General features: G+C 37.8%; 1 protein-coding gene across 2 annotated transcripts; it reads right to left on the bottom strand.

The window, feature by feature from the left end:
* Positions 1-753: 753 nt before the first annotated feature.
* On the bottom strand, positions 754-13134 carry LOC113709727 (pre-mRNA-splicing factor ATP-dependent RNA helicase DEAH7). Of its 2 annotated transcripts, none has more exons than XM_027232574.2 (18): positions 12791-13134; positions 12227-12333; positions 11992-12124; positions 11619-11843; positions 11312-11382; positions 9633-9873; positions 9181-9342; positions 8937-9073; positions 8685-8782; positions 6535-6643; positions 4958-5135; positions 4618-4847; positions 4337-4513; positions 3620-3691; positions 3339-3515; positions 2941-3002; positions 2669-2821; positions 754-2571 (listed from the first exon to the last, which is right to left on the bottom strand). In XM_027232574.2, exons 2-18 carry the CDS (start codon positions 12227-12229, stop codon positions 975-977), a joined length of 3825 nt encoding a protein of 1274 aa, XP_027088375.1. In that variant the 5' UTR covers positions 12230-12333; positions 12791-13134; the 3' UTR covers positions 754-974. The 2 variants fall into 2 exon arrangements, with proteins under 2 accessions (XP_027088375.1, XP_027088374.1); XM_027232573.2 differs by having other exon boundaries at positions 11992-12127; positions 12791-12932.
* Positions 13135-13247: the final 113 nt, after the last annotated feature.

The raw sequence follows: 13247 nt of genomic DNA, 5'->3' as shown, positions 1-13247 counted from the left end.
AGAGAATCATATGTTTAAGATGAAAAATGATTTTTTCACCACCACCTAATAGACACCTGATTAGCATACATGACGTACTATCTCAATATTTATTATCCCTCTTGCATTTACACATTTTTCAAATCCAACTTATTTTTCCAAAATACTAACTCTTGTTCCTTTTACTACTTGATATTGCTCATTGATACACTAAAATTAAGTTCGCATGGACCACTTATTGCAAATTTTGAAAATTCTGTTTAACTTGTACTGATTTCTTTACTAGATAAATGGTATGGAAGTTTCCTATTATTGCAATGAGGTTAAGGTTTCTGTATTTAACAACAAAAATACAAAACTTCCGCTCCAAATAGCATGCAAAGGTTCGGCCAGCAAAACATCTTCATGACTTTTTTTTTTTTTTTTTTGTAGCAATCATGTTGGAATTATTGAGAGATCTAGATGTTCGTCAATATTGGTGAAAGAATGGAAAAAGTTCAAGCGAGTTTTGCTAAACCAGTTAGTCTACAACTCTAAATCATTTTGTTCTGAAACAATGAAGGAACATCATTTTCTTCCCAGAATACAAAGTAATTGGAGAAGAATTTCTTGAACAAATGGAACACGATAACGCAAACTCTACGTCTGAGCAGCACCCAACGGGGAACTAGAGTAGAGGAGAAATTGAGACCTAATACAGGGACTTTCAGAAAATATAGCCAGAGCTTTTTCCACTAATCCACTAAAAATTAACCCTTTAAATGCAACCGATAATGGCTAATCCCTCAAATATTTAAATAGTTGTAAAAAAAATCAGCAAAATGATGATTTGGTGGCATACAAGGGCAAAAGAAATCATGGCATCAAGCAACTAATTGTTAGATGCCTAGACATTACTGCAGCTCAGTACTACAGAGGCAGAAATAGAGGAAGTTTCTTTAAAATCAATGAAACTACGTCAAACAACTATATATCAAGCACATTTACAAGTTGCATTACAAACCAAGCCTCTTAGGCCTGAGATAAGTAGAAGAACCTTGTTTCAGTCCTGGCATTGAAACTTGCTGCTGTTCCTTAGCCCTTTTTTGCCTCTCTTTCTCCTTGTTCTCTCTTTCCAACTCCGCTTGGACCTGACGTAACTTCTCCATCTCTTCCTCCATGACAGTTTTCTCTTCCTTCTGTCTTTTTTTATGTTCCAAAAGTGATGTATCAGAATCCTTGACGGAGAAAAACATAGGTCCCAACTCAGCCAACCACTGAGGCTCCACTGCTGTCACACATTGCATGTACTCCTTTGTGGTCAAAATTAACTCATGATAAACCACATAATCAGGAGTGTAACCCAAACCATATAGGGCACTACTTGGATGCAGGTGGCATGGCATTCCATTCCTACAATTGACATACTCCCCAACTCCCTTTAGCCTTGCGGCATTATGGAAATACGCAGAACAAATGGCCTTTCGGACAATGTCCCAATCAGGATCACAAGAAGTGAGAGGAATTTTCAGTGTCTTGAGAATGTCCAGCAACTGGGACCTCACCTCTCTAGCTTTGCGTAACCCCTTGACATGCAAAAAGTGATCATTGCACCAATCACCTCGATATTGATTTGCTTTCCACTGCTGGTAAACATTAAGAAGAGTAAGGTGGTCTGATTCCGGCACAAAGAACTTCTCCCTTGCAGCATCACTCTCCTCTGCCCTGTCCTTGGGCCTAAAGAAGACAGATGGCACAGAAAGCATTGAGACAATTGTCAGAACCTCATTCATACATTCAAGTTGTTCGCCAATAAGCAACATTTTTGCGAGGGGAGGGTCTAGTGGGAACTCCACCATCTTCCATCCAAGGTCAGTAAGGTTCCCCACATTATCAAGTGCACCTAAAACCCATAATTGGTACATGGAGTTAAGAATATTGTCTTGGGGAGGAGGGTCCATAAAATCAAAATCCAACAAGTTCTCGATTTTGAGAGACTTGAGCAACAACACCACGTTGCCTAGATTGGTCCTCTGAATTTCTGGCACAGGACTTGGCAACATCTCGTTTTGGTATGAACTCTCTGTATACAGTCGATAACAAGTGCCAGGCCCAGTTCTACCAGCACGTCCAGCACGCTGATCAGCAGCAGCACGGCTAACAGGGAAGACTTGGAGAGCATCCATACCCATCCGAGGGTTGTATACCTTCATTTTACCATAGCCCGTGTCTATGACATAAAAAATTCCATCCACTGTCAGAGAGGTCTCTGCAATATTCGTGGCAACAATACATTTTCGTGCTCCATCTTCAGCTTTATCAAAGATTTTTGCTTGCAAGTCAGCTGGCAGCTGTGAGTATATAGGAAGAATTAAGAGCTTGGGGACTTGCTTCGTTGAAGAGACGAGCTGTTCCATACGTTCTGAAAGGGCATAACAGGTCGCCTCAATCTCATCTTGACCAGTCATAAAGATCAGTATGTCACCAGGTGCACTTGTAATGTGGATGGTCATAGCCTGCTTAACTGCAGCCTCAACATAATCTTCACACGGAGATTTACTGTACAATGTTTGGACAGGAAATGTCCTTCCAGGAATGTAGAATATTGGAACACTGCGACAACACAAAAAGAATGATCATGTTAGAGAGAGAGAGAGAGAGTAGCAAAAATGAAAATGATTAGAACCTAGTTGGTACAAATTAAAATTACCTCCCGAAGAAATTTGAGAACTTTTGAGCATTAAGAGTGGCTGATGTCACAATAAGCTTAAAATCACGACGTCTTGCAACAACTTTCTTAAGGATCCCAAAAAGTACGTCAGTACTTAGTGATCGCTCATGTGCTTCATCCATTACAACAACACTGTAAAATCAAGAATGAAGCAAGTAAATGATACCATTCTGCTCACCAAAACTGGTGGCACATGCATAGTTGAAGAACTATAGAAATCTTAAGTATCACCATCTACGCATTAACCATACCGGTATTTGTCGAGGTCAGAATCCTTCAGTGTCTCCCGGAGAAGCACACCATCAGTCATGTACTGCATCATATACAAAATTAGACCTCATAATTTGGCAAATAGATATTTAAAAGGCTAAACATACCCACACAAAAAAAAAAAAAACCTAAACTACACAGCTATATATCCAAAAGCAAATAGCATAGCAGCTTTGCCAATGCACCGGTCCAAAAAGCAAAAATGACAAACTGGAAAAGAACAAAATGCACAATTCCCCAACTACTTCCCACTTGGAGATTAAGTTCATAAATTTCTGTTGTTTTACATCATACTATTACAAGTATCCTAACAAGCAATCAAAGAGCAATAACACTATACATTTGGGCTAAGAAATGCCCAAATTGATAACAAAATTACCTTAATAACAGTGTTTGGCCCAGTTACATCTTCGAAACGAATTGCATATCCAACTCTATCACCAAGCTCAGTTTCCATCTCCTCACTGACTCGTTTTGCCACGCTCATAGCCGCTACACGTCTGGGCTGGGTGCAGCCAACAATTCCATTTATTGTATATCCATCTTCATGCAGATACTGCAGACAATGAACAAAAAGTTTAGATGAATAACACTCCAATCACAAGCGGAAGTCTAGCAAATGTAAGGTAATAATGGTGAGTGATATCAGTTTGAACAAACCTGGGTCAGTTGTGTTGTCTTTCCAGAACCAGTTTCTCCAACCACCACCGCCACCTGGTTTTCACGGATGACCTAGACGAAAAAGAGGCAGCAGTTGATTAGAGGAGAAAAGCGCTAGGACAAACAAGTGGAGTTGCATAGAAGGTTGCTAATAGTGAGAAAGTTTTGCAGTATAAGAGTCCACTAAACAAATGGTGTAGTGTACATGTGATTCTACATCAAAAATGAAGGATTAATGTCATATTGGCTTGCAGAGAGTAGCTGTATCCACCAAAAGGTGACCATCACTGGATCATGAAAGCTTCAATATGTAGAAATGTTCAAGAACGCCCAACCCCCCCCCAAAACAGCTCTTAAGTGCTCCGAAAATCATCAGGTCTCAATTAAAGTAATTTCCCAAGCTCTTAAAAACCCAAACTGCAGATCCTCAATTTTAAGAGAAAAATTATATAGATAGGAAGAGTATTTCCATTTCAGCAGAAACAGGGGAGAGAAACTCATAGACCTAAATAAACCCGACTGCAATTTCTAAACATGATACCACTTAGTCCTTTATTTTAGACAATAAGAAGACCTATTCTCATAATCTATGAAACTTTAGCATCACCAAACTCACAATGTCATGGAGCTCCTATCATGATACCGTGGACATGTACAGTAACGCATCTCATGACACTCCTTGAAAAAATCAAACAGATACAAGGACAGAGATTAGACCTGAAGTAATTCATCCCTTATGGAGAAAATAGGCAAATACTGCCTTTGTTGTGCCATTGTTTTGGACTTTGCAAAGTCACTCACTGCTTCCCCTTTTTTCAAGTGCTGTGCGAACCTGGCATCTTCCTTGAAATCAACTTCACCCTCTTCTCCTACTACAGCTGTATCTGCATCAATCTAGTGGTAGATTCAACCAAGAAAATTAAATCCACATCTTTTGCTAGTCACTTGTCAGATAAAGACCTTCAATTGAAATGCACGCGATTATTAGAAAGTCATACCTGTTCAGATGACTTTTCAACACCAAGGATATCCCCAAGTTTTGAACCAGCGAGTTCCCAAAAACGTTGGCGTGATTTATTCATGCTTTGCTTTTCATGAATTTCACGTACTAAGGCTGATCCTTTGCGTGATATTATAGCCATATCTGATGTTGGGTCTTTTATTGGCATTATAGGCTCAGCCTGCTTTGTGAAGACAATCCTCCCATCGAGAAAAGGGGGCTTTGTATCTGTGAAAGGAAATGTCAAAAATATAGATAAAGCAAAAAAATCGAGTTAATCAGGTCCATTTAGTTCCATTAGCTACACATTAAGGTGGCATAGTACTAAAATATCATACCATGAACTAAAAGAATAACTTTTCGTTCTTCCTCGTCATCAAATTCAGTCTGCACTTCTGTACTTCTAACAGCTCCTGATCTCAAAAGTTGTCGGTCCTCCCATTGAGCGTTATCTGCAGCACGCTGAGATAACTTTTTGCTCTGAGCAAGTGTCATCATGGTTCCATCTCTTCGAACCTACAACAGAAAAGTAAAATGACAATCAACATTCATAATATATGTATACTAATATGGTAGATATCTTAAAAATAGAACAGGTGCTACATGACTATGATGCAATTGAGCTACCCAGATTAAAATAACAATTGGCCTTTGGAGAGGAAAGATCACACACAAATAATTGATAAAAATGTCTTCACAAAAATTAAGTGAGCAAACAAAACCATAAGATCACACAGACGTCATAGACATCGAATATGATGTTTCCAGGTCTACTCCATCTATTTGATATCCAAGGCCTAGTATGAATACAAAATCTGTTCCCTCACTACTCACTAGGAAAAGGATCATTAACGCAGTTAATATGATGTATTTAAACAATAACAATCAAACCAGCACTAAAAGAAATAGTTAGATGAAATTTTTTGTGTTTACTTCATTCAAATAAGCAGAATGAAAGAACAATTAAGTCAGACTGAATGAATAAACTGTTCAAATGAACAATTTTAGGTGAGAATATTTAAAGAAAACGCAAATGTTTCATTTTAGTTACTTCACCTGGTGATTTCAAAGAAGCGAATAAGCAAATGCTTAGCCCAAAAATTGTTACCAAAAGAATCTCAAAGAAGTGAAGGAACAAATGCAAATGTCCTTTTGCAATTAACTTGCCCTACATTTGACATAGATGTTCTAAACACAAAATTGTCAGCATTGTCACCAACGGAATCTCAAAAGATTAGTGTACAGATAGCTTAAGGAGAATGAGTAAATCCAAATGGTGCAGAACTTAAATTACTGTCTGGAAGTATATTACAGTTATACAGATGGCTGAAGGAAAATGAGTTAATCCAAATGGTGCAGAACTTAAATTACTATCTGGAAGTATATCAGTCATAAAATCAGTTTTGCTACTTATATGTCATAAAATCAGTATATGTGCTTCATCCCACAATGCACTTTAAAATAAATCTCCCAGTGATCCTATACAGACCAGTGCACTAAGTCACCAGCAGATATATTACAAGATGTTACATGAAGTCATTTTATTGGATTTTCCTGTTGCTTTTTTATGCAGTATTCTTCCAAAACCACACCAAATTTAATCACATGCTGCTCAGGGTGAAAAACTACTGCAGCAAAGTGTCATTTTACCAGATGCTGCAAGGACGCATGCACAAAATTTCTTGTTAATTTAAATGTACATGATGTTACCATCCACGTTTTAAGTATGAAACCATAGCCAACTTAGGAAATTTTCAAGTCCTTTTATCTACAGATGTAACACTCTAAAAAGAGCACAATCTGTATATATATGATTTGTCTCAGTCAAAAGCACTTGCGAGCACCAACATCATGCATATGCCCATAAGATTGCTATTAATATCTGCAGATGCATATTAAGATGCTGGAGATTTACCAGTCGTTTGGCCAACTCTGCCTCTTTTTTCTGGAAAGAAGCCTCGTCACCAAGGAAAATTGAGGAGCTATCGCCATCAAAAGCTGCACCTCCTTCCTCTCTATCATACCTGACCAATGATCATATTAACCATAATTATAAAAAGAAGAAAGCACTGCACAAGCACAAAGAAATCAACATCCTATTCCTGACATTTAAGATAGGCTACATTAGTCTTCTATCTTCAAATACGCCCACACAAACACCCATGCTCTGTTTCAGTTGATTCTCATTACAAGTAACACAAAATATTGATTACCTGGATTAGCAAATGAAAAGATCTGATAGTAGCAGCAATTAGTTACAACTGAGATACATGTCTAATCCCTGGGGCTGTGCAACACTTTAACATGAAAGGGGTACCTACACTATTCTTTAGATATCATCTTATTTAGCTAATAACCAAAACTCAAACCTCCAAAATGTCTCATCTGACAGAGCTAATGCCAAACGATAGCAACACAACATCACCTAAATATATATTTCTACATTCTGCTGGAAAAACAATATACCTGTTCAATTTACAGTTTCTCCTAGGAATTCTCGCTAAAAGTTTTTAGCAATTGAAATAGCTGCATTTGAGAAAAGTATACTTGAAGTTGGAGCAACTGTAACAACTATCCGAGCACCTCCTTTTCTCTTGCATTCTAAAGCAAATGACAGAGAGAGACAACAATAACTTATATCCCTCAGAAATACCACATATGACACATAACCACTTCTCTTTTTCTCTTTCTATGCAATTTCTAAATGTTATTTGTTCATCCAACCTAGAAGAGAAGTAAACTTAAAACTTTTTGGAGTCCAAAAGGCCTGATCAGAAGGTGGAGTAGGTCAATTAAAACTCTCGAGTTGAATAAATTTTGGTACCAACTAGTTCATCAATTTTCGTACCTGGGAATTTAATCGTGATAGGTACTTCAGTATGTCGATGGTTTACCCTCACTTGAAGATTATCCCAAAATAGGTGACGAAATGACACCACCAAGATTGCTGGTAGGCCATTGGTAATAGACAAAAAGGTTTTGAAACAAAAACCAAAACATAAGCGGAAGGAATGCAGGAAGAGAAGTTTAACAAAATCAGACCAGAGATCTAAAGGAACAACAGCGGGAAATTGAAGATAGTAAAAAAAGGACAAATCAGAAATTATAGGAATCACTCCTAGAAACATTTAGGTGCTATTCCCAAGGCTAGGTTGTATGAGTACCACACAACCCTCAGAAAAGACAATACATCAGCAGGAGTTTTATACAAAGATGAAACTCCATTCTTTTCTCCATAGAGAAGTGCAATTTTAATAGGCTCCTAAACCAAATCCCATACTGATTAGGAATCACACCACCTCCTACAATCCATCTCTAATACTAAAATTACTTGAAATCAGAAAGCATTCATTGACTCTAAGACGGTAACCAAAAAACCAGATTCTTGCAAAAAGTAATATTAGTAAGATACCCCTAAATCTGAAAATTCAGAGAATCTCGGTAAGCGTAAAAGTTAATTAAAAACTTAAATAAACTTGAATAAAAACACTTTTAAGACTCAGAGTAACACCCAAATGGGCTCCTTGTCTCCCAATGGTGCTGAATCAAAGCCTGGGATCATAAAGCATCTCAAAGCCTTTTATAAACTTTAATCTACTGCTGCCATTTGTCTTTATCAATGGTCAGAGTCTACCAGTAATTCTTCGTTACCTAGCAGAAGGGGTAAAATTCCCTTTGAGGTCTAGCAATTACTGGAGATTTAATCCTTCAGTTCCTTTATGATCTCTTCTTTTTCCTAGCAAATCACTGCATGGATTTCCCTACCTTCGGCTCCTAACTACAGCCTCATTGCTAATTCTTGTGTATCCTAATCCATGAAAAGTTATCATCTCTTATGGTGCTCAGTGTAGCACGATCTTTTAAGGTGGTAGGGGACAAAATCATAGTTACTCATATTTGTACTGCCCTTGATGATTGAAAAACTTTTGAATGGCTATACACCACACATTTACTTACATTATGGAGGAAAGGCAATTAACCCCTGCTTCATGGGGCTTACTTTAAGAAAATCACCCAAAAAAAATCTACTTGACAAATCCTTATGATAATTTTGGATGAAATTACCAGGCACGGTCAGAATTGTACTCCATCTCTAATCGCATGCTTTCAGTGATCTCTTGATCGTTATCATCAGTTGAATGATTGGTTTCAACTTGCGCATCCTGGAAACAATGAAAGCAGGAGAAACAAACTATTTCAATAGACTATTAAGGATTATTTGAAAAGCAACTATTTACAGAAAATTGACGAAAAGATGTAAATCTTCTAGACAATTTTCAAAGGAAAAAAATACCAGATCATAACAATATCAAATACCTCAAAGAAGCGCGAACTCTTGGAAGAATAGGTAAGGGATTTGGACCTTCCACTATTTCGAGAACTTGAAGATCCAACCGATGACCCAGAAGCCCGTATAGGAGTGGGTGAAGGAGCTACGCTGTCCCATGGTGAAGCTGAGGATCATGCAAGAATTACACAAAACCTACAGGTGACTTGATATACATTTACAAAATTCAAAATCTAGCCACTACAAAGACACAAAAGATTTGCTTTAGCCTACCAGTAGGAGTGTGTCCCCCCAACCATGGTGAAGCAAGGCGTGCATCAGGAGAGGCGCCAACAAACATTGGGGAAGGGGAAGGTTGATGACGTCTACTAGAGCGACTGTCCCGACGAGGTGTATCCTCCCATTCCCATTTACCATCATCCCATTCAGATCTGACTGTAAGATCACAAACGTTCCCAATTAAAATAGCGCGACTGGAAATATAAATATTCTTGTGGATATTTTCAAAAGAATAGAGAATTGACTGCTAATAATTAACTCAATCAGAGAAAAAGAAACCTTTTTTGAATATATGGTGCAAACAGAGAATAAAAGTATCAAAGGAACACCATCAGTTAGCAGAGACTAACACCCATAGAAGGAACTCCTTTCTAGTCAAAGGTACTTAAACTACTACAAGCTATTCTATGACTGCATACCAGGAGCACAAGAGATCAACTACATACCAGGTGTCCTTATAGAACCTTCATATCTACTTCTTTTTCTTCCATATCCATTAGTATAATCACTTCCATGATGACGTGGCGACTCTCTATGACTGCCCCCTTCCCACTCAGTACTGTATCTCCTCGCATCCCTGCTTCTGCCCCTATATTCCTCCCTCACTTTGCTGCTTCTCCTACCAGAGTCATGCAAATCATGACGTGGAGTCGGTAACCGGAAACTTCCAGAAGATGCTTCCAGAACCTTAAATTAAAATGAAAATAGGCAAAGTCATTAACCCCACTGCCAAAGTAATGGTGCATACAACAGTATATGCACCACCAAATGCTGCTGCTCTAAAAATAATAGAAACCAATGAAGAAACAAGAAAACAAACAAGAGTTAAGCACCCATCTTTCTTCAGACTGAAACACATTCTCTTAGTCATAGGTAGACTAACATTAAAAAAAGATTTGCAATTGCTATTTGTTTTTCAAATATCCCATGTCCCCAAGATGTCAGAATGTATCTTCTAAACTGCACGAGAGAGAGAGAGAGAGAGAGAGCATGCAGATAGAAGGCATAGACTGGCATACTGCACTTCACATTTTGTCACAAACTCAGCTCAGGGATGCACAAGACTCAGCAAAAAGGATTCAATGACATGACAATGTTACAGCTCAGAGGAGTCTAAGGCCATGCCACTAAAGTGTCATGTATAGCTAATAACAACGAAGGAAACATCTATATCACCAGGTTGCTAATTCTAAAGAAAAGTGATAGCTCCATTGTAAACCTATAAGAATCCAAAACGCCAAAGAATTCATGAACAGTTTACTGATATGAACATAATAAGCTTTAACAAATGAGCCAGGAAGCCCACATCAGAAGTTATGTACCTCCAAATAGAAACATGTCAGCAATAAAGAAGTCAAATTTGAATTTGACATGAATTCTCCATCCTAACAAGAGTACTATTCTCTCAACAACCCTTTCAATCTTCAATTTGGATCTCTATTTCATATGTCAAGAAATCTAGAATCCCTCTAAATATCTAAACCTCCAACAACTTTCTCAAATATTCACAACACTCTAAAGCCAACTCTAAGACAAGCAAGATAAGATAAACAAATTTATTGGAAAAAAAAAATAAATGACCTCTTCGGTTTATACACAACAAAAGCTCACGCTAGAACAGCAAAGCAAGTATGATAGACCATGGAAGTTTTCGCTGTTCTCAAAATACTAAGGTCCTGTGTGCTTTATAGATTCTCTTCTTAATACTTTCTTCCCCTTGTCACCAACTTCATCTTGAAAATTCACCACATGCATCAGTCAAGCATTTATTTACTTTGTATAAAAAAACAAACAAATGAGTTCCCTATTATGATAATAGACATCTATTTACATAACAAAATTTTGTCAATTTACAGCTTCTATGTCCAATTTCACTACTCTAACCTTATAAAACTAAATGCTCAGAACTCTTTTTTTCTCTTTCATATTTGTTTTCTTTCTTGTTCAACAATTTTTACTATTAGCAATCTAAATGAAGACTAATAGGAGAAGAGCATTACTACAGTGAAAACAGAAATTCCCGATAAGACAACTATTCTAGAAAGTTGGAAAGCCAAGTCAAGAAGCACAATTACTTCACAATTTACAAAATACATGGTTGCTGCAAAACTAAAATGATGAATACCTGAGTGTACTCGTCTGAATGATGCCTTGAGGATGAGTCACGAATATGTGCTCCTTCAGTTACAGTACTTTCTGCAAATTTATATGACAGCATCTTAAAAAAGATACTAAAAAGGAAACAAAACAGAAAACAGAATACAAAATCAAAAGATGATTCTGAAGTCTAACAAATTCATGTTCTCCTATGTAATTTTGCTGTCTCTCCCAAGTTCAGTCCATTTTACAAGGTTAAGCACAAACTCTTTCTGCGGTAAAAGGTTAAGAAAAGCAATTGCGTTAAATTGCAGAAGTAGACAATGAAGAGTCACCTCTCTTTGATGTCTTGCTGGTGGAAGATTCACGATAATGCCTAGTTTTTAAATTCCGATGAACTTCTTTGGCATCATTTTCTCCTTCGTCGATCCCTGAGGAAGTAGACCTTTCCTCATCTTCATCTAGAGATGCCACTACAGAAGCAACTCTTTCCCTTGGTATCTTGAATCCAACATCCACATCCGACCCTGATCTTTTAGCATTAGCGAGCACATCCAACCCTATTTTAACGGTCAAAATGAAGTTGGTATAAGGAACAAGAGAATGAATCCATTTGCAAATGCAACAATATTTCCATGAACAGACATGGTGAATTATGAAAGGAATCAAAGCCACTAGGCTCTGACCACAACTCAAATGGCAACTTACCTAAAAGTGATTTCCTCTCTGAAGGTCTAAATACTACTCTATCTTTTCCCGGAGCAACTAGACCCCCACCAGTGGTTTTTTCAGGGTCTAATGTTGTGGTTGACTTGTCCAGGTCAATAGGTCCACCATTCCCCTGCTTCCAAAGAAAATGAAAAAAAAAAAAGAGGTACTAATAAGCAACATTTATCTTGAATGCCTGTCATAAAAAACTATCAAACATACACAGATAACATACCATGGTTAGAATCAGTGAGACTACCGCAAGTCTCAGTTAGTCAATTTGGCAATTACAATCTCAGATTTTTCTCCACGAAATACCGCAACAATCTAACAGTACCCAATCTGATCCACAAGAACAAATAAAACAAAATTAATGGCCATAAAACGCACCTTCCAAAAAGCGCTATTCATGAGACGACCCATATGCCAATTTAGTCAGCATACACCCAACAAACATAATTATCATCTAGTCAATAAACTCTATCACTTCCATGAGTTATTCACAGGTGAAAGCTTTGGAGAAACAATACAGACGGAGGAGGGAGAAGGGGCTTTGCGCCGAAACAGCAATGATTTTTTTAAAGAACGAAAAGAAAAAAAAAACACTTTTAATCCATAACAATCATATTCCGATTTGAATCACGCCTTATAACGTGGAACATTTTCCTAACTCTAATTCTATAAACACTATAAATCTCAATACATAGACATTACTCTCTAAAATTGATCCTTAGTTTTCAGCTGTGAAAGCCAAAAACCAAGGCAACAGAAGTAAAAAAGGCCGAAAATTGTGGAGTACCCGCAACACAAAGTGACGGCGGCAGACCCGAGACTGATTGTAGGAGCAGTAATCCGATGACTGCAACTGCGGCGCCGGCAGAGGCCGTAGCAACCGCTTAAATTTGGGGACGGGGTTTGAAGAAGAGGGCAAAGGAAGAGAGAACTGTTGAGAGGATTTGGAGACGGAGACCGGCGGGTTACGGAGAAGAAAGGAACGAAATCGAAATGGGTAGCCGGATTAAGCACCAGAGGGAAAAGGGAAAAGGGAAAAGGGAAAATAGAGCGGACGATTTTATCTGCATTAAATATTAATTAGTCGGTTAAGTTTTCTCTTCGACGCAGAACTGGATAATTTCTGCCGGTGCAAATATCCAGTAAAAAGAACAACATAAATTAAAGTCGGTTTGTGCAAATTTCAAAAGAAAAGGAAATTACCTGCTAAAAATCAAACCAACCGGGAAAGTTTTTTTTAAATG

Source organism: Coffea arabica, chromosome 9e (assembly GCF_036785885.1).
Source record: "Coffea arabica cultivar ET-39 chromosome 9e, Coffea Arabica ET-39 HiFi, whole genome shotgun sequence".
Classification (NCBI taxonomy): Eukaryota; Viridiplantae; Streptophyta; class Magnoliopsida; order Gentianales; family Rubiaceae; genus Coffea; species Coffea arabica.
The sequence above is the reverse complement of the archived record's forward strand: the minus strand, read 5'-3'. Positions and strand labels throughout refer to the sequence as shown.